Source organism: Otolemur garnettii, unplaced genomic scaffold, assembly GCF_000181295.1.
Source record: "Otolemur garnettii isolate 467f Iridium unplaced genomic scaffold, OtoGar3 scaffold00053, whole genome shotgun sequence".
In the NCBI taxonomy this organism is placed as follows: Eukaryota; Metazoa; Chordata; class Mammalia; order Primates; family Galagidae; genus Otolemur; species Otolemur garnettii.
In genome coordinates this window covers 9,618,954-9,639,949 of record NW_003852448.1, presented here as the reverse complement: position 1 = coordinate 9,639,949, position 20,996 = coordinate 9,618,954, and the positions used below count along the sequence as shown (strand labels likewise).

General features: G+C 37.7%; 1 protein-coding gene across 2 annotated transcripts in view; it reads right to left on the bottom strand.

Moving 5' to 3' along the window:
- The window catches only part of EZH2 (enhancer of zeste 2 polycomb repressive complex 2 subunit), a 39,645-nt gene extending 27,059 nt beyond the window's left edge, over window positions 1-12,586 (bottom strand). The window contains exons 1-2 of one of the 2 annotated variants that reach the window (XM_023514434.1): window positions 12,467-12,586; window positions 11,784-11,912 (exon numbers count right to left, since the gene is read on the bottom strand). In XM_023514434.1, the coding sequence (XP_023370202.1) occupies window positions 11,784-11,912; window positions 12,467-12,583 (246 nt within the window). In that variant the 5' untranslated portion in view covers window positions 12,584-12,586. The remainder of the gene's footprint in view (window positions 1-11,783; window positions 11,913-12,466) is intronic. The other variant, XM_023514433.1, reaches the window with a different exon arrangement.
- Window positions 12,587-20,996: the final 8,410 nt, after the last annotated feature.

Below are 20,996 nucleotides of genomic sequence, written 5' to 3'. Positions count from 1 at the left end.
ATAAAAAAAAAAAAGAAAAAAAAAACTGATATACAAATATAAGAAACTTTATATAACATGAGATTGATAAGACATGTACCACAAGGCAGAGATATTGAGGTAGCTGTGACCTAAGACTCCACCGCACTCAACCATGGGTGACAAAGTGAAACTCTAAAAAAAAAAAAAAAAAAAAGAATTAAAGTAAAATGAAACTAAAAACTCATATACATATATATGAGTGATACGTAAATCACACACATGTTAAATGTTCAATTTGTATTTAAAATGTCTTTAAAAAAGCAGTACTAGGTCTGGTGAAATCAGAATAGAAATCTTTGGCATACAGACCAGACCTGGCCCTTAGCATCACATCAGGCTGGTGGGATAATCTCATCACAGTCACTATAGCACAAAAATAATTCCTTCCTTAGTAGAAGTAAAGGTTTAAGAATAGTTAGGAGGAACTGTGACAGTGATTAATCCATTAATTTGCTTCCCAAAAAGGCAAAGATAAAGATAATAACACTAGAACACTTGTAACTCAAGTAAATAAGAAGATACCGAATGGCTTACCAAACCCCGGAACCCACAATCAATCATTCCCTTCCCAGTTCTTCATCTGTCCATCCACTAATCCAATAATAGCAGCAGTTAACATTTATTGAGCACGTACTATGTTGCAGGCACTGTGCTAAGTACTTACATACATTATCTTAATTATTCCTTATTAATAATCTTATGACACAGTTTTAGCATTACAGCTTCACAAATGAGGACACTGAGGTTCAGAGAAGTTAAATAATTTGCCTATTCAGAAAGGTTATAAGTTACAAAACCAGGATTATAATGTAAATCTGACTGTAACACACAAGAGTTTAATTACTGCCCTGTAGTACTTGTCCTTGGGATGCTCAAAGGGTAAAGAACAACTATAGCCATGCAATATCTGATATACAGAGACATATGACAATGTTACAGGAGCATCTCCTGACAACTTTCTCCTCTTACTCCTGTTACTTCCAAGTTTTCTTTCTTTCTTTCTACTTTACTAGGTAAACTTGGGAGTGGGGATGGTAATAACAAATAGAAGTATTATATACTGACCAATGATTTTAAAGACAAAATAAATTTCATTTCTTAAAAAAAAATGTTTTGGCTTTTGTTTTTGCATTTGGTGGGAACAAATTAATTCTGTGGGTTTAATTCTGAAGCTGAGCCACAGCTTCAAAGTGGGGGAGTGGGCTACCCACGCAACTCTGACTTACCTGCTTTAACATCTACAGCCAAGGTGACACATAGGCTTAGACAGCTGAATTTTCTTTTCAACTACTAGATAGAAGGGAGGTTGGCTTTTCTCTGTTTTGTTTGCTCTGGTGATGTAGAAAATGCTCTGAGTATACTGAATGAAGTCAGCTGGTTTTCCCATAAACAGAAGGAATTTAGGAAGCACAGAAAATACGAAGCGCAGGCCACAGCACCCAGGGCTGCGTCCAGTCCCACTCCTCGATCATCCTCCAATACCCCATCGTCTCAGTTCTGAGTCACACAAGAGTCACCAAGGGACAGGAAATAAGCTCTCTGAGGGCAAAGCAGCTGAGTCAAAATATGGTTTTACCTTTCTGTCTTGAAACAATACTCAGCACAGTGTCTCAAAAAAAAGTAGGCACTCAAAAAATGTTTCTGGAATGAACCGACTGCATTTGCTGATTTCCCCTAATGGAGACTTCAACTTCAATTTTTGTTTAAAGCTGAGAGAGCGCCTATTTAAAACACTGACAGTCTCCCCCCCACACCTCAGTATGTTCGTAGTATCTCTAGAAATCTATCTTATTCTTTAACTATTAAACTTAACTAACAACCATATTCCTTTCATTTATGAAATAATATTCAAATGCCAAAGCATTTGTTGCTAAAACAAGTTTGGGAAAAATACTCAAAAATCCCAGTTACTTACCAGCAACTTTTTTTTCTTTGAAAATGTATCATCCTTGAAAGTTTATATAATTCTCATATCCCTCAGAGTAGTGAAAAGAATTTTGACCTCATGGGTCTCCACAGCATTTTACCTGTTTACAGTCATGTGTTCTGGTCTCAGAAACACACGAGGAGACCTATATCAACAAACGGAACTCTCTAATTCTAGCTCCAACTTAAGGGTCACACAACAAAGTTAGAGATGATTCATCATCAGTGGTAAAGAAAGAAAAAAAACTAGATTAGTTATCAAGAATGCTACATTTTCAGAGAAATGCAGCTTACTGGTAAGTAACCAGGGTCCTCTAAGGATGGATAGACTTACATCAACCAGCTGGTACAATAGGCGACTGTGTGGCTGGACCACTGGGAGCTGGAGAGGGAAGTCAAGCCAAAAATAGTAGTTGTAGGAGTACACAAGCAAACTGAGACTCTTGGCAGAAGGCTGGTTCCAAGTAAAAACTGTTATGGAAAATCGTAGAGGGAAGAGCAGGTGAATGGCCTGCAGGGAAGGGAAAGAAATTAACACACCCTACTATGTGCTAAGCACTGTGCTTTAGCAAAGTTAACTTCTTTAAAATTCACAACTGCCCTGTGAGGTAGACATGACTCCCCATTAACAGCATGACATCCCAGAGGACGGTAGCCACAGTCATCCTGCCTCCGACTTTTTAACATGAGATGGGTTAAGTCCAACTTTCACATAGCAGGGGGAAATACACAATCAGTCAAGTAAAAAATATTCTTGGATACTGGTTGGTTCATTTAACTCATAACAGGCACAGTGAACTGCTGACATTAACTAACATTCTTTAGCCTTTCCATGTGAGAATAGCGAGAAAGGTATAGGAAGATTGTCACGCAGGAGAGGAAGGGTCAGGAGAAAGCATCAGCCACCGCCAACCCTAGAGAAAAGCTCAAGATGATATCTGAAATCTCCTTAGACTCCCCAGGATAAGATAACACACCACATTTAAATTTGCTAGCATTCTGGGGAAAACAACAGCATATGTAATTTATTTATTTATTTATTTTGAGACAGAGTCTCACTATGTCATCCTAGGTAGAGTGCTGTGGCATCACAGCTCATAGAAACCTCAAACTCTTGGGCTTAAGCAATTCTCTTACCTCAGCCTCCCAAGTAGCTGGGACTACAGGTACCCGCTCCAACACCCAGCTATTTTTTTTGTTGTAGTTGTCATTGTTTAGCAGGCCGGGGCCAGGTTCAAACCCACCAGCCCTGGTATATGTGGCAGGCGCCCTAACCACTGAGCTACAGGTGCTGAGCCAGCACACATAGTTTAAATTTAGGCTACCTTTTTTTTGGCAGTTTTTGGCTGGGGCTGAGTTTGAACCCACCACCTCCGGTATATGGGGCCAGCACTCTACTCTTTTGAGCCCAAGTTGCCCAAGTTAGCCCAAATTAGGCTACTTTTATGTAAAGAAGTACTGAAGAATTACTGGAATGAGATAAATATTGTTTGGATAAAGTTAAGAAAAGCTCAATTATCAGAAGTTCATAACCAGGTTTAGAAGACAAAAGAAGAGAAAGGTGATTGAAGGAGATATTTGTGAAAAAAAGGAGTGTCTCAAACAAGAGAGGGGCAGAAATAAAAATGGGAAGAAAACATTCTGTTAACATCTTGACAGAGATTTATCTAACAAAAGCAACCAACCAAGGGTGCTGAAGATAAGGGATGAAACAGAGTGGTTCATGAGACTAAAAATTACTTCAGTTTGTACTGTTAAATATTTACGTTACAGACCCATTCTAGATTAGGAGAGGAACCTCTACCCAGAAACATAAGGATATTTATTTCTGAGTGCACTTCCATCCTACAATCAGTTCTTACACTTCTTCCCAGTAGGGTAGACATATACAGCTTGTAACATCAGAACACGCAACATCTGGAATATAATTTCAGGACTTTCAGATTCTTTTTTGAGACAGAGCCTCAAGCTATCCCCCTGGGTAGAGTGCTATGGCATCACGCTCACAGCAACCTCCAACTCCTGGGCTCAAGTGAGTCTCCTGCCTCAGCCTCCCAAGTAGCTGGGACCACAGGCGCCCGCCACAGGGCCCGGCTGTTTTTTTGTTTGCAGCCATCATTGTTGTTTTGGCGGGCCCAGGCTGGATTTGAACCCGCTACCTTAGGTGTATGTGGCTGGCGCCTTAGCCACTTGAGCCACAGGCGCAGAGCCAACTTTCAGATTCTTAAAGCTCTTCCCTTCATGCTCACTTCAAAACCCTGGCTCTGAATTATAGTGATCATAAACATACAAACGAAGTTAATCCTAGGTTAAAAATCAATGCACTCTAGGTCTGAAGGGTTCTGTTAAGGTAAATCATTCCCTCATTATCTGCAGCTTTGCTAAAAACTCTAGTTTTGCTAAAATGCTGGAGATCAGAAACAGAAGAGAAACAGGACATAAGCTGGTAAAACCACAAAGCACTCAAGAAAAAAAAGCACATAAAGCAGGTAACAGAACCATAAACATAGCTCTACATGCAAACTCAAGTATCTGGTTCAATACTAGTCCAGTGAGTAGAAAATAAAACAGTTTCCATCAGTAAAAATAATAAGAAAAAATGAGACTGTGGGCTTGGTGCCCAGAGCACAGTGGTAAGGGCGCCAGCCACACACACTGAAGGCCCCGACAGCTAAAACAACAATGGCAACTGCAACAATAAATAACCGGGCGTTATGGCGGGCGCCTGTAGTTCCAGCTGCTTGGGAGGCTGAGGCAAGAGAATCGCTTAAGCCCAAGACTTTAAGGTTGCTGTGAGCTGTATCGCCACAGCACTTTACCAAGGGTGACATAGTGAGACTCTGTCTCAAAAAAGAAAAAAAAAAAGAAATGAGACAGTGTATTAAATAAGTCCACAGTTTCCATAAGTTGCAGCAATAAATTGTTTTGAAGGCTTGTTTAAACAACAGTGGATTTGGGACCATAGAGTAACCAGGGTACCAGTTACAAACAGACAGGCAAGACTGTCACAAGGCTGCAGTCTCCACCGGGACGAGCTCAAGCCCCAGCTCAAGCAGCTCAAGCACAGTCTCACTGAGGAAATCACCAATCAAGGAGGCTGGTGCTGTTCATCTCACAAACAGGCCTATAACTGCTCCACCACCATTCACTGTTTATTCAATAAACAGTGTTGAAACAACTAGAAAGCTACATAGAAAGTATTTAAAAACCAAATGTCCCACTCACTCGTTACACCAAAGGAAATTCCCAATCGTTTCAATGGTAGTGGAATATAAAAACAAAAACAGAGAACTAAAGATCAAGAGGTAGATAATTTATCATCTTGAGGTAAAGGACTTTCTAAGCCTTTTAAGAAACACAAAAGTCACAAGAAAAAAACTGCATAATGGAAATATAAGAAAAATAGCATCAAAATAAAGAAAAACCCTGCAAAACAGATTAAAAACTTTTATAATATCCTTTAAAATCATAAGAAAAGCTCAATCTAATTTAAAAGATTCAATACCATCCCAGCCAATTCAGAAAAAAAATATAAAGAAACAATTGATATTCCACTGAATAAGTGAAGGCAAACTTTTATCAATGAGACTGCAAAGATTAAAAAGACTGATAACAGACTGTGTGTTAGGAATATAGGTAAACAGACAGGGCCACAAACAGCTAGTGGCAGTATAATATAAAACTTAGTGGGGGTAGCTTTGGTAATATCTATTATCATTTAAAATATATATATCGTTTTGATCTAACAATTCCATTACTAGGAACTTCTACAGAATTACGAAAAACACACAAAGACATATGTGAAAGATGTTCACTTCGGAGCAGCGCCCCTACTCAATGGTTACAGCGCTGGCCGCATACACCAAGGCAGGCAGGTTCAAACCCAGCCTGGGCCTGCTAAGCAAAAATGACAACTGCAACAACAAAAAAAATAGCCAGGCATTGTGGCAGGCACCTGTAGTCCCAGCTACTCTGGAGGCTGAGGCAAGAGAAATCACTTAAGCCCAAGAGTTAGAGGTTGCTGTGAGCTGTGATGCCACAATACTCTACCAAGGGTGACAAAGTGAGACTCTGTTTCAAAGAAAAAAAGAAAAAAGGAAGAAAGATGTTTACTTCAGCACTAATTGCAAAATCTAGATGTCCATCAGTTAAGAATAAGACAATAAATTATGGTTATTATCCAATTAGTATCCATTTGTAAAGAGAATAAGGAAGCTCTGGACAGGGGTTGTAAAATATGGCCTAAAAGGCAGACAACAATAATTTTTAAGATAAAATACATACTATTAATATACTAGTCTATATAAAGAAAGCTGAATGGATGAAAGCCAGGGGGGTTGGACTACAGGCATCTGTTACATAGACAATAGAACCTCTGCAAGGTGACTACCCACAAGCTGGTCAACATGCAGAGGTGGTCAATGTGAGGAACTTCCGTTGAGTACATGTGGTGCTTGTCCGGTCTATGAAAGTTAGGTCAACTTAAGGAAGTGGTCAACTATGGAGGTTCTACTGTATTTGAATTTTTTTATAATCATCATTTTATAATGACTTTTTAATTAGAAAGAAAAAGATAAAACTTTTAAACAAGTTCTATTAACCCAAAAGACAGTCATATTAACTAGTATAAAACTGTCTTATCTGTTACTCAAAAGAGTTATTCAAGTAACTTCTTTTATAAAATCTATTAGGGAAGATAAAACAGAATCCCAAGGAGTGAATTTAAGTCAATCCATATTATCAAGCTAAATTATGACAAAAGTCTTAGGTCTAATAAAATTTTCTTATTTCTTTAGAGACTGAAACAATTTTTAAGTTTAGACTAGGCAAGCATTTCTTTCCATATGGGTTTGTTGTGTTTTGTTTTTAAAATATTATTAAAATTTGACTTTGCATTTGGGAAAGAGAGATCAATAATTTTAAATATACAAATTATATACACAGCATTCTAGGAGAAAAACAAAAGCAACTTCCGCTAGTTTAGTGGTTGCCCAAAATAAAAACAATTGACATTTTTGAAAAAATTACTTTGCAAACGTAAGATATATAATCTTAAATTTAAAATAGAAACTCAATTATAAATGATATACATTTTAATATATGACAATGACATATAAACTCAAACATCACAAATGACCTTTTTTATTAGTGTGATCTTTTGGAAAAGCATAAAATGCTTATATTAGTTTCCTTTCAAAAGAAAAGGAAAAGCCCCTTTCTGTGATCATTTAAAAAATGTTTCATCTATTTCAGCCTAAAGAAAACAACAACTGCTGCTATTTTAAAGTTGTAAGCTGGGAAGGACTGACTCAATTCTAAATAAATACCAAAAAATGGTTAAAAGGGGCAAGAAACCACAGCAAACAACTTAAGAGACCAACTCCTTGGGGCACCAAGAATACATGGACAGAAAGACACCATGAGAGCACATCATCCATTTATTTCAAAGACAAGAGAAAAATGACCTACATCCCTGACATATTTTCAAAAGGCTCATGAGAATACTTTGTACACTTTAGGATTACAGGACCTATAAGTTTAGATTCTCATCTAAAGTATACTTTAAAAAGGAAAGAAAGCACGTGAGTATACTGAAAATTAAGAATGTTAACTGAGTAAAGAACATAAAATTATACATTGGCTACACTAGATATTATTTTTTTCTTTGTTAACAGTAATTAGGTTTCTATTTATAATTAACTGAGGAAACCATATTACCAAGTCAATAAATAATGTAAACAAATGTTTTCATGTAAACCAGACAATGTTTTTCTTCTTCAACAAAATGAATAAGGACAAACTGCTAACATACAAAAGGTTTTACACATTTTATCATTTTGATAGAACCCTCTCCAAGAAGAATCATTTCCAAATATCAAATAATAAGCAATGAACTTAAAATCATTTCAAATATGGCTAGGAAGAGCAAACCTGTATATATTAACCTTTTGGCTACAAACAACACCTATAGGCGTTCAAACAAGATGTTCCCTTGGTGCAAACATGCCTACAGGCATTCATTTTACAAACAAAAACTTGATGACACATATTACATTACCTAACTTGAGTCTCTCAACATCATACACTTCATTCTCAATATTTTTCACAGTTGTGTCTGAAGTAACTAAAACCAACTTGGGTGAATCATTTTGATTAGTAAGAAACCAAAGAAGTCCAGTATCATGCCATGTTTTTAAATTCTTTACAAACATGATGACCATAACTGCCCTGATTTATTTCCATATTAGATATTCAGAAGCCCCACTAATAAACATACATCAAAAATTCTCCCACTTTTCATTAGTAAACAAGACGCAGGGAACTCTTACAAAAATATATCCTCCTGGGAATCTACAAATGCAGCATATTTCACTAAGTTATTAACCTAATCATACCACTTGCCCAGAAACCTGGCATTATCTGAGCAAACCTCTCTTTCATAGTCAGAATACATGGAAGCAGGAAAAATTCTGACATGAAGAATCAGTGAAGAAGAAAGTGTCTTGTGGTTTTTATTTTTAGCAACAAATGGACAAATGCACAAAAGAAATGCACTAATGAGAACTTCGAGAGTAACTCCTAGAACAGTTTCTTCATTAAACTGGAAGACAGACAGACTGAATATGACTTAACAGAAGACAGTTTTTACTGCTTGACAGGACAAAGTAAGCAATGAATGTCACCTAGAAAAAATTTGTTGATTAACAGCAATATATTATAGGAATAAAGTATAATTCATATAGTTGGCCTATATGTATTCCTTTTTTTTAAGATTTTTCATTAAATCATAGCTGTGTACATTAATGCATATATGTATTCCTTAATGACATCTTGAAGCTACATTATGCTCCTTAAAAAGATTAACTGAAGGGGCGGCACCTATGGCTAAAAGGAGTAGGATGCCAGCCCCATATACCAGAGGTGGCGGGTTCAAGCCTGGCCCTGGTCAAAAAATGCAAAAAAAAAAAAAAAAAAAATTAACTGAAGAACAAAAGAAATATATGTAAAACATAGTCACTACCTTAAAGAAGTCAGAAGTGTTTAAAAAATACAGGAAGATATTCAATCAAAATTCTATGGACAACACTGAATAGGTTCTGTAATTACAATAACAAAAAACAGATATGCCAAACTATCTTAAAAAGACATTAAGAAAACAACATACTAAAGATGTGATCTAAAGATTCAACTGCAGAGCTCCTTGATCTGAAGTCAGCACCTATAGCAGTCACTTCAGGAGATCAAACTTTTGCCCAACATTCTTCACCAAAATAGCCTGGAGAAAATCAGGCATTTAAAACGGAATATATCTACTTCTACAACTACAGAAGGGAGTAAAGTTTAAGACTTGAATTTACAACTGAAAATTGTCATTGATTCATCATGCTACAGAAGATTTTAACTGAAGACATCAATACTTACATATGAATAGCTCATAAAAATAAGCAGTTAGCTAAAACAATGCTATAAGACACTTCAAATGATACAGACTTTCCATGTTTGGATGGACACTAGTCTGAAATTCTACAGAGCCTACTAGGAAAGTCTTTGCAAAACACACTCACTTTGGGTTTCTCCTACTGCTTGACTTACTTCAGACTACAAAAGAAATTAATATATAGATGTAAATAATCAAACAAAAGAAAAAATAAACAGGGATATTCTCATATGAAAAGTCAGGAGGTTCGACTGTGAGATCACTCAAGTTCTTTTCTCTAAAACTTTCAGATCTATTATGTTAGCATCAAGAAGCTTATCACTAACTTTTAAGTCACAAGCTTCTAAAGTGAGGGAGGACAGTTTTAAAAGGGGTAAAGGGCAATAAAAGACAATCATTTGAAGCACAATCAGAGATCAAGAATGGCTCAGAAAACCAGTGCCTTTGATCAGGTCAGAGTTCCATGCAACAGAAAGTGAATTCTTAAGGTTAGGGATTATTTTCCCCTCCCTCACCCACCAATATTTTGTGAAAGTGTTTTTTCTCCATATGTGTGTGTGGTACTGTGGAAGTACTAAGTTAAGAAAACTCCATTTTATTAAAATGCTAGTTTCTTCTCACAAGTTCTCACATAAACTTAAAAGAAATGAAGCATCTTTACATTTAATATCTCCATTTGACAAAATTAAAAGAAAAATTCATTTAGTAAATATCCACTTGAATAAACCATACCAATTCAAGTTGTACTTAAATAATGTACTTTATTATTCCTTAAAGAGTCTGAGCAAAGTATACTCTTCTGGGTCCACATCAGATCATTAGAGCAAGCAAACTGACTTAACTCTCCTAAAGCTCAGTTTCCTCACCTGTATAAAGCTCCCGTGTTCTAAAAGTCAGCAATGAAACATAACTATCACAAAGATTAAATGAGGTAATGTGTACAAAGTACCTAGCACAGTGCCAGAAATCATTACTACTGTTAACACTTTATTATAATAAGTTGGACTTTGGTAGCATTTTAAGATTTGTAATGGGCAGCAAAAGTAAGTACTCTGTGTATTTCCACCTTATTTCTCCAAATTTCTAAGAATCCCCTAGGGAGAAAAAAAAAAGAGGGTTTTTTTCCTTTACCTCAACATTTCCAAAAGGATCACCAGACAAAATTTTCTAAGGAATTACATAAAACCCCATCCTTATCCCTTTTGAAAAGATTCTGATGGGTAGAGAAAAGAACCCCTTTCACGCTTAGTGTATTAACAAAAAGCCATTTATCTCTAATATCTAGGCTCTAACCTGCAGATGATGGTGTCAGCATATAATACATATTCATATAATTTTAAGTCACAGCTATAAAGAGTTGTAGGCTAACAAAATGCATAAATGACTAAGAATCACTCTAACCCATGTGTCACCATCAAGACACCAGTTCATCACTGAAATCATCACTGGGATTTTGTCTATAGGTACTGGGGTTATCACCAACAAGCCTTAGAAGCTCGTACATCACACAATCTCACCAGGCCTTATACAACTGAATATTATTGCTTGGTTAGTCCAATGTTACATAAAAAAAATGGCTACTCACTGAAAAAAATTAAAAGAATAAATTCCATTGTTTAGAATAGTGCTTTTTAGAAACTCAGATAAACAATCTACTACACAGTGTAATCTTAATTCCAAATCACTGCCTCCCCTCTTTTTGCTTCAACTCCCATTTACATATCCTATGCCATGTCTTTCTACACAACACAAGGCACAGAAATGCCTAAACTGTTCAGGCTTCTGCCATTTTCTTCTCATCTTGCTGCAAGCAAGTTTTAATGAGATATTTAATTATAGATTCTACCATAGATTTGTTGCCTTTCTTTGAAAATAGGAAACTCTTGGAGTAATTAAGAGCTACCTCATACAGAAAATGGCATAGAAAAAGAAATTCCAATCTCTCAACAATGAATTTAAAAATTCTTAAAGAGAGGCTTAGCCTTTGAACAAAATATAAAGCTTTTTAGTCCATGAATAGGAAAAGGAAACATTTCTTACCACATGGCCAATTCATATTGGAGGCGACAAAGGTGAGTCAGAAAGCCTTGTTCTAAATAGTGATCTGATGAGGACATTAAAGAGTATTTGATTTAAAAGTTTTTTAAAAATAATCTTATAAAATCTTGGAATCTACCTGATAATATTCAAGGCGTATTCTAAACACTTAGAACTCTGTTATAGCAATAACTAGTACTGTGATCTATAGCAGCCATTAACAGTCGCACATTAAAAAGAAATAGCAATAAAAAGATGGACATCCTAAGATCAATGAGTTCATCCAAATAAACAACCACATTTTCTAATAGCGAAAACCAAAATGTGTTGATAATTACTACAACACGTTATGTTAACCAACCTCCCTAGTCCCGCGCAATGAGCTCACAGAAGTCATGATGTGCACAGGTTGTATCCTTCGCTGCTTCCATTCTTGGTTTAAGATTTCTGTTCTTTCCAAAATTTTCTGACGATTGGAACTAAACATACTCTTAAAAAATGAAGGAGAAGAGAGGAAAAATTGTTCATTGTTAGAAAATATGTAACATCTCTGAAACAGGTTAAAATCTAGTAAAAATAACAGGAACAGTCTTAAATGCACATAGATTTTACACAAGATTGTAGTTTCCTACATTGAAATCATACAAAAATATCACAATTATTTTATTGCCAATAGGAAAGGAAGAGAAAATTATTTCTATCCTTTGTTACTTTGTACATAAAAAGAAAACTCGTGATAACTTTAGAAACATAAAATGATGTGATAGTTAGGCCCTGAGTTTATACATGCAATATAAAGGTATACAAAAAAAGAGATTGATTTCCAGGTAAGTTAAACAATCGTTAGGTTAAAATCTTTCAGTTATGATTAATGTGCAGGGTATAACGCTAATTAAGATGGATAAAGGACCTAAGTTTTCATTTACCTTAATGTAAATGTGACTTGGCTAAAAATGTACTATTTCAAATTAAAACTTATTTAATTTTAGGGAGAAAAAACTATCCTCTATTGGATATGCATTTTCATAGAAGATAAAATTGTACCTTTACTTCATCCGCTCGTCTGAACCTCTTGAGCTGTCTTAGCCTCATGTACTCTGATTTTACACGCTTCCGCCAACAAACTGGTCCCTTCTCAGATTTCTTCCCCGTCTGGCCCATGATTATTCTAAAAGCAATAGTTTCATATTAAAATCACTAATCTAACCAGTCTGTATTTTAATTCTCAGCAAACCAATTATCAACAAAGAAATAATACACATACGCTGTTAGGTATTTGTAGACGGGTGTTCATTTGTTCTGTATCATTAAATCCTTAAAACATTTCCTTGAAAGTGTAAGTTTTTACTTAACACAACTCCTACTTAAGAGATATCTTTATTTACAAAAATTATTTTACCCTTAATAGCTGCCATATTCCAGAAGAGTGATTCCCATTATAGGAACCAAGTATACTATACACCATGAGTTAGTTGTTACTCATTTGTGGAGGAAAGAAATTATAAAATATACTCTAAGTTTTTCATCATTAAATTAGCTGTTAAAAAGCAAGGCACAACTGAGTAATATAGTTGAAAAACATAAATCCAAAACAAAGTGAAATTTACAAATAGCATTAAAAATAAAAAACAGCATGACATACAAAAATGTACAATTTAAAGTACTCTCTCCCCTTACATTTTTAACCATGGTTCTCACTTTAAACACTGTGATAAAGTCTGTATTTTAGTCTCTTGTATATCACCTTTATTTACCTGAGGGGTTTCTGCTACCAAGAGAAAAGAGGAATGTAGGAAATGCAAAATAAATTTTTATGCCTTATCTTCACTTACAGTTTCTTTTTTTTTTTTTTGGAGACAGAGTCTCACTTAATCACCCTCAGTAGAGTATCATGACGTCACAGCTCACAGCAACCTCCAACTCCTGGGCTTAAGCGATTCTCTTGCCTCTGCCTCCCACGTAGCTGGGACTACAGGTGCCCGCCCAACACACAGCTATTTTTTTGGCTGTAGTTGTCATTGTTGTTTGGCAGGCTTGAGCTGGATTTGAACCCACCAGCTCCAGTGTATATGGCTGGCATCCTAGCTGCTGAGCTACAGGCGCTAAGTTTACTTACAGTTTCTAAGAACCAATTATGCTTAAATGTGGGGATGCCTACAGTTTACCAGATATTCATTACTACAGCGTCCCCACCTTAAGTCTAAACAAGTATCCTTTTCTAGAACATTTTCTTCATACAGTACCCTCAGATGATTAGAACATTTCTCTGTCAGGCCACACTAAGGATCTGTGCTTTATCTTAAGAGCAATGGGAAACCACTGAGGGTTTTAAGTAAAAGGGGAGAGGAGTTGTTTACATTTTGGAAAGACCAAGCTGACCTACAGTACAGGAGTAAAGAACTGTGTGGCTAAGTCAGGTGCATGGCAATAAAGTCTCTGAACTATAGCTGCTTCGACCACACTGGGGAGAAAAAAATAACGAATTCTAGGGTTACTTAGGAGATAACTTCCACCAAATGATAATTTAAATAAGGAAAGAAAGGGAGAATGTGACTTTCTTGCTTGAATTAAAAAAATAAAGCCTGAGTAGGGCTTTATCTGTTTACATAAAACCCTCAGGCACAAGAGAAAACTGCCTAAGAAGATTTAGAAGAAGAAAAGAGTTCTGAGGTCAGTGGGTAACTTTCTCCAAGAATACTCAACCACCCCTAAGTGGCAGGAAAAGCAGATGGTGGTTTATTCAGAGCTGAAAGACAGAAGCAAAGAAATTCACTTTCTTAAGCATGTAATAAATATTATGAAGCAGGCAGGATATACAAAGTTGAATAAAATGAATCGACAATGAATATATAAACGTGAATAAATCCTTGCCCTTAAAGAAATGATGTTCTATCTAAGAAGGAAGAAAAAAAAAATCTTAGTATCCTCTCTCAGTATCCACAGGGGATTGTTTCCAGGATCCCCCCCACTTCAGATACAAAAATCCAAGGATGTTCAAGTTTCTAATATAAAATGTAGTATTTGTAAATCAACTATGCACATCCTTCCATATACTTTAAGTCATCTATAGATTACTTATGATGCCTAATACGATGTAAATACTGCATAAATAGTTGTTATACTGTATTATTTTGGAATCCACAGATATGTGGGGCTGATTGTATATGGAAAAATAATTCAGGGGGAAGAAAAAGATATTAGGAATTGGAGAAGAATGGCAGGAAAAGTGACAACTGAATTCAGTCTAAAAAGGTGAGCTGGCTCCCAAAAGGCAAAAAGAATGAATCAAAGGGAATCCAAGGTCTGAGCAAGAGAAAGCTGGATGGTGATGATAAAAGTCTGGCTAGTAGACTTTTAACAAGGATGGAACTGGAGGTGAAAGTCATAAACTTCATTCTTCTGAGGATACAAGAATGAAGAGATACGAATGGGCAGGAATTTCAGAACCTAAAATAAAGAAGGTAAAACAAAATCACCAAGACAACTATTCCAAATGAAAGGGTCAAGTGTGACTGTCTGTGGGTTGCTAAAATGGAGCAAAGTTTCCACAGTCATCAAAACTGAGAAGAATAAACAAACCCAAGATGATCCCAGCTTTTTGAAGTAAAGCAGAAATGATGTTAGAGAGCCAATGAGGTAGGGCCAAAGTTCGACAAAGTTAGGAAGAAACTACAGTTTTGTTGTTTTTTTAAGACGGAGTCTCACTGTGTCACCCTCAGTAGAGCACCGTTGCATCACAGTTCACAGCAACCTCAAACTCTTGGGCTTAAGCAATTCTCTTGCCTCAGTCCCCCAAGTAGCTGGGACTACAGGCACCTGCCACAACGCCTGGCTATTTTTTTGTTGTAGTTATCATTTTTGCTTAGCAGGCCCAGGCTGGGTTTGAACCTGCCTGCCTTGGTGTATGTGGCCAAGGCAATGATGGCTGCAACCAAAAAATGGCCAGGCATTGTGGAGGGCGCCTGTAGTTCCAGCTACTTGGGAAGCTGAGGCAGGAGACTTGCTTGAGCCCAGGAGTTGGAGGTTGCTGTGAGCTGTGATGTCATGGCACTCTACCCAGGGGGATAGTTTGAGGCTCCGTCTAAAAAAAAAAAAAAAAAGAAATGTTTAGCTACAGATATGGAAGGATGGCCTATACTCTTGAGCCAGAAGAATGAGGAAATATGCCCTCTTACCAAGAAACCCCTGAGAAGAGATAAATCTCACAGACCAGAGATCTCAGCATAAAATCCAGAGTTCTTGAGATTTCTTTTTGCTAAGAAATATGATTCTGCCTTAAGTCCTTATCCATACTCCTAGATCAAAGTTTGGTTACAAAGACCAGATACACATGCAACATACCCAAGTCTATGTACGCCTGTCCCACCGTGAGCCTTGAGATGTTAATTCCCCTGGCCTCCTTCCCACAACAAAAGACAGACTCAAATCAGGTCTTCAGATTTCCTTTTCAGTGATCTTCCATACCACTGGAGCCAAGTACAGTATTAAAATACAATTTCAAATATTCATATATTGGTAGAAGGAATCTTTTAAAAAATGACTTGCTACTTAAATGGATGGGGACTTCTTGAGTACATCTGGTTTTCAAATTTTTCTTTCCAAGCATATATTCAGTTTCATAGGTGAAATCACACTAGTATGAATTTTATACAAGATATGAAAATAAGCTTTTCTTTTTAAAAAAAAGCTATAACTCTAGTCATTAAAACAAGATTCCACCTGCATACAGTGAAACCAAAACATCTATTCTTTAACACAAAAGCCAAAGCAGAGTATGGCAGGGTACCATCAAAGCCTTAATAGAATATAGTAACACCTTACTGAATTATACTTACATAAGTTAAAGGAAATTACATTGTCCAGGGTCTATTTATCAATTAAACCAAACTCGCAAATACCCTGAACGCTGTGTCTTACTTTGTCCCATTAAACACTGTGCTGTTTTTACCACCCAACATCAATTCACCCTTTCCTGGGAACTTCACACCAACTCTTCTCTGAGAACTCAAGTGCATCAGAGGAAGGTGACTCAAGCTGCTTGTGACCCTGGCCTGACCAAGGTACCATGGCTCCCTGAGACAGTGACCATGCAGGGCTGGATATGTGACCAGCATTAGTTTAGCAACAGTGAATGTCTTGGAAGGTTTCCTGCAATGCTAGCACAAGAATGCTCGCTCACTCTTCTCCCCTTAGTTTTAAACCTGGAAAAATCTTCCCCAAGGACTTGCTGGAAGCCATCTTACAACCATGAAAAAACCTGCAGGAAGATTGTCAACAACAACACGATCAATAATCAAAGCCAAGAACAGACCCTACTCACATCACTTGAGCCCCAAATCAGGCAAACCTTGCCAAACCAATTTCAGAACTCTTCAGTTATAGAGAGAAGAAATCTCCACTTTTTCTTCTTAAACTCATCTTCATTACGTTTCCTACCACATGAAATACAGAAGGCATCTGAAATACATACTTACTACTGAGACCATCAATGCAGTCGTCCCTCAGGATTCACGGGGCAGGGTGGGCTCCAAGATCCCTTCAGCTACCAAAATCCAAGGATGCCCAAGTTCCTCATATAAAACAGTATAGTATTTGCATATAACCTACACACACCCTGCCATATACTTTTAATCTCCAGATCACTTATAATACCTACTACAACGTAAATGCTATGTAAGTAGCTGTTATAATGTATTGTTTAGGAATAATGACCAGAAAAAAGTATGTACATGTCCAATACAGATACTTATGGGGTTTTTTCCCAAATATTTTTGATCTACAGTTGATTGAACCCACAAATGTGGAATGCCACAGATACAGAAGACCAACTGTACAATAATGTCTGAATTAACAGAAGATGGGTTCTCATAGCCTATTTCATTATCAACAGAATCACCAGAAAGAGCAGAGCTTCCTCCAACCCCTAAGGTTTACAGAGGCCCCCAAGAAAGTGACCAAAATACATCTTTCTACCTCTCAGGAGACCAGGCCACATAGGCCCAAGGAATCAGCATTCTTTTTTTTTTTTGAGACAGAGCCCCAAGCTGTCCCCCTGGGTATAGTGCTGTGGCATCACAGCTCACAGCAACCTCCAACTCCTAGGCTCAAGCGAGTCTCCCACTTCAGCTTCCCAAGTAGCTGGGACCACAGGCCCCTGCCACAACACCCGGCTGTTTTCTGGTTGCAGCTGTCATTGTTGTTTGGCAGGCCTCGGCTGGATTCGAACCCGCCACCTTAGGTGTATGTGGCTGGCGCCTTAGCCGCTTGAGCCACAGGCGCCGAGCCAGAATCCGCATTCTGTTCTATCAGGTGCAACCCTACTCCACTTGTGAAGGTCATTACAAAAGGCATTCCTGCCCCTGCTTACTCAGCTTTCAATGACTGAAGAATAAAACAAAAACAAAAACAAAAAAAACTCAGGCACCAGTATTCTTGATGCCTTCCTTTAAAGGTTCTTCTTCCTAAAGAATTTGGTAAATCAAGGGAATAGTCAGCTATAGTATTTGGTCTGGTTAAATAGATATTTCTGTTTCTACTTATCTATAGAAAATAAAATGTACTGCTTATCCTTCCTGACTAAATTAATAAGATTAACTCTTAACTGATATCAGACTAAGTAAGTTCAAACCCAAACCCAACCCAATATGATTATAATTGTCTTGATGTCCTTCCCTTAAAAAAAAATGTTTACTTCACAGCCATAAAATTGCCTAAGACCCACTGTTTTAATACACTTCAAACTAAATTAATGCTAAGTAAGATTTTGCAGGTAAAGGTAAGGAAAACAATATAAAGAAAACTTAGAAATACTGATGTTAAACTATTTGTGAGTGATAAAAATTCATTACCTAAGAAAAACAGATCTTAGGCCTGGAAAGAAACACAGAAAACATTCACCCTGTGAAAGGGAGACCTAGAGAGAGGAGTCCAAGAAAACAGGCACCTGGTGCTGTGCACAGGGTGCTGTGATCAGGACTCGAGGAAGACCACATCAGATGGCAAGCAGGCTGCATCTCACATAGCCACCCTAAGGTTGTGTCTAGGATTCTCAGGCCAGGCAGTGTCCTAGCACAGCAGGAAAGAGTACTATTATGACTAATAAGGCCTGCTATGGACACAGGGCAAAGAGGGGGTAGAAGCACACTCCATTCTAAACTAAGCTCAAACAATAAGCTCAATTAATAAGGTAGTACTTAATCCTATTAATTCTAAGTCCTATAATCAGTCTTCAACGAAAGGCAAGAGCTCTGATTCCAGAGCCAGACTGCCTGGGTTCCTAGCTCTGTTCTCCTACCTAACAGCTACAGGTGAACTTGATCAATTAACATCTTTGTGTCTCACTTTCCTCATGAAAAAGAGGTTAATTCAAGAGTATCTATCTCACAGAGTCATTATGAGAAATAAGTTTATGAAAGGAGCACAGGCTCGGCGCCTGTGGCTCAAGTGGCTAAGGTTCGAATACACCTAAGGTGGCGGGTTCAAATCCAGCCCGGACCCACCAACCAACAATGATGGCTGCAACCACAAAAAAAATAGCGGGGCGTTGTGGCAGTCGCCTGTGGTCCTAGCTACCCGGGAGGCTGAGGCAGGAGACTCGCTTGAGCCCAGGAGTTGGAGGTTGCTGTGAGCTGTGATGCCACCACACTCTACCCAGGGGGATAGCTTGAGGCTCTGTCTCAAAAAAAAAAAGGAGCACAGACAGTGCCTGGTAGACAGCAAGCACTACATGCACTGGCTAGCACCCAGGGTGTCAACCTGTGGCCTACAGGCTGCATGTGGATTATGTGAGGGTATTTTTGCTTATCTGGTAGTAGATATCACAAAAATTATACACGGATCTTTTGCTCACCAGCTTCCCTTAGTGTTTGTGCATTTATTGTGCCTGACAACTCCTATTTATTCTTCCAGTGTGGCACAGAGAAGCCAAAAGTTTGGACACCCCTGACTGGAAAATGAGTGAGGTCAGGAATTAACAATATTCGTATGAAAAAGTTAAGTAGACAAGAACCCAATGTAAAGATAGTCATTTTTTAAAAGTGATAAGCTATGTCAAATAAAAGAAAACAACATATCAAGGTCTTTCGGGATGGAATACAGACTATGCAATGAATCTAACAATATTACAATTTAATGCCATATCTTTATAAAAGAGAAAGGAGGTGGGGGAGGAGCTAATCTGAATAACTTTGGAAAATCTGTTTTGGTGAGGTAACAGGAAAAATAAAGACAAAAGAACAGTACATAAACATGTGTGCTAGTTGGTAAATTTGTGTCTCGTGAGGGTACTACTTTCTAATTCTGAAAGCACTCTTACACGTACACTAAGGGTTGAACAAGCAAATAAATCATATGTAAGGTGAACCGAATTTCTCAATGTCAGAGAAAGAAGTTATAAATAAGCAAGCAGTGGTGATGGATTAGACTGAGAGACATAAATACGAGTTCACATTTATTCTAAAATACACGCATTTAGACACAGAAACATAAATTTGAAAACATGTATTTCTGAGCCCTGTCCAACAGAGAGAGTCTGGAAGCAGGAACAACCTCAGGAGCAAGAAGCATCCCCAGCACCCATGACCTCTCATCTAAATACCATCTCCAGTACAAGGAAGCAGGGCTCTGGAGAAATGGCTAATTCTAGGACTGACACAGGAAAAATACAAGACAAGCTTGTAGCAGGAAAAAAATGCTCAAAAGATGAAAGGACAGGGACATGCCAGAGACAAGAACCAAATTGAAGGAATCTCCAATGGCCAAAGTTGGAATAATGTGAGCAGCAAAATAAACCATGACAGTATGACTGAAGTAATAAGTATCCATGAATCCATGATTTAAATAAGGGATTAAATAAATAAGTAAATGGGGGAGAAGAGACAAATCTTCCTTACAGGGAATTCCAACCAGTACATGTCTCTACTTCCCACTGCAGGAAGCAGAATTTGATTCCCTTCTCCTTGAGTGTGAGCCAGACTAAGTGACTCACTTCCAAAGAAGAAAGTCTGGGCTCGGCACCTGTAGCTCAGTGGACAGGGCACCAGCAACACACACTGACGCTGATGGGTTCCAGTCCGGCCCGGGCCTGCTAAACAGCAATGGCAACTGCAACCAAAAAATAGCCAGGTGTTGTGGTGGGCGCCTGTAGTCCCATTTACTCAGGAGGCTGTGGCAAGAGACTCGCTTAAGCCCAAGAGTTTGAGGTTGCTGTGAGCTGTGACACTACGGCACTCTACCGAGGGTGACATAGTGAGACTGTCTCAAAAAAAAAAAAAAACAAACAAACAAAAAAAAAGTCTGCAAAAGTAAGTAGTGTTTCAGAGAAGAAACCTGGAAGACACAACCCTAACCAAGTGACCACAGTTAACATAACCAGTGATAACTCATGTTGCTATGATATACCCCCTTGCATGATGTAGTAAGACTTCTGTGGTCTCCTTCCCACAACCTCATAACCCATGACCTTACTCTAAGTACAAGAAAACAGCTGGTAAACCCAGAACAAAGGACATGCCTACAAAATACCTGACCAATACTCTTTTAAACTCTTGGGCAGCGCCTGTGACTCAAAGGAGTA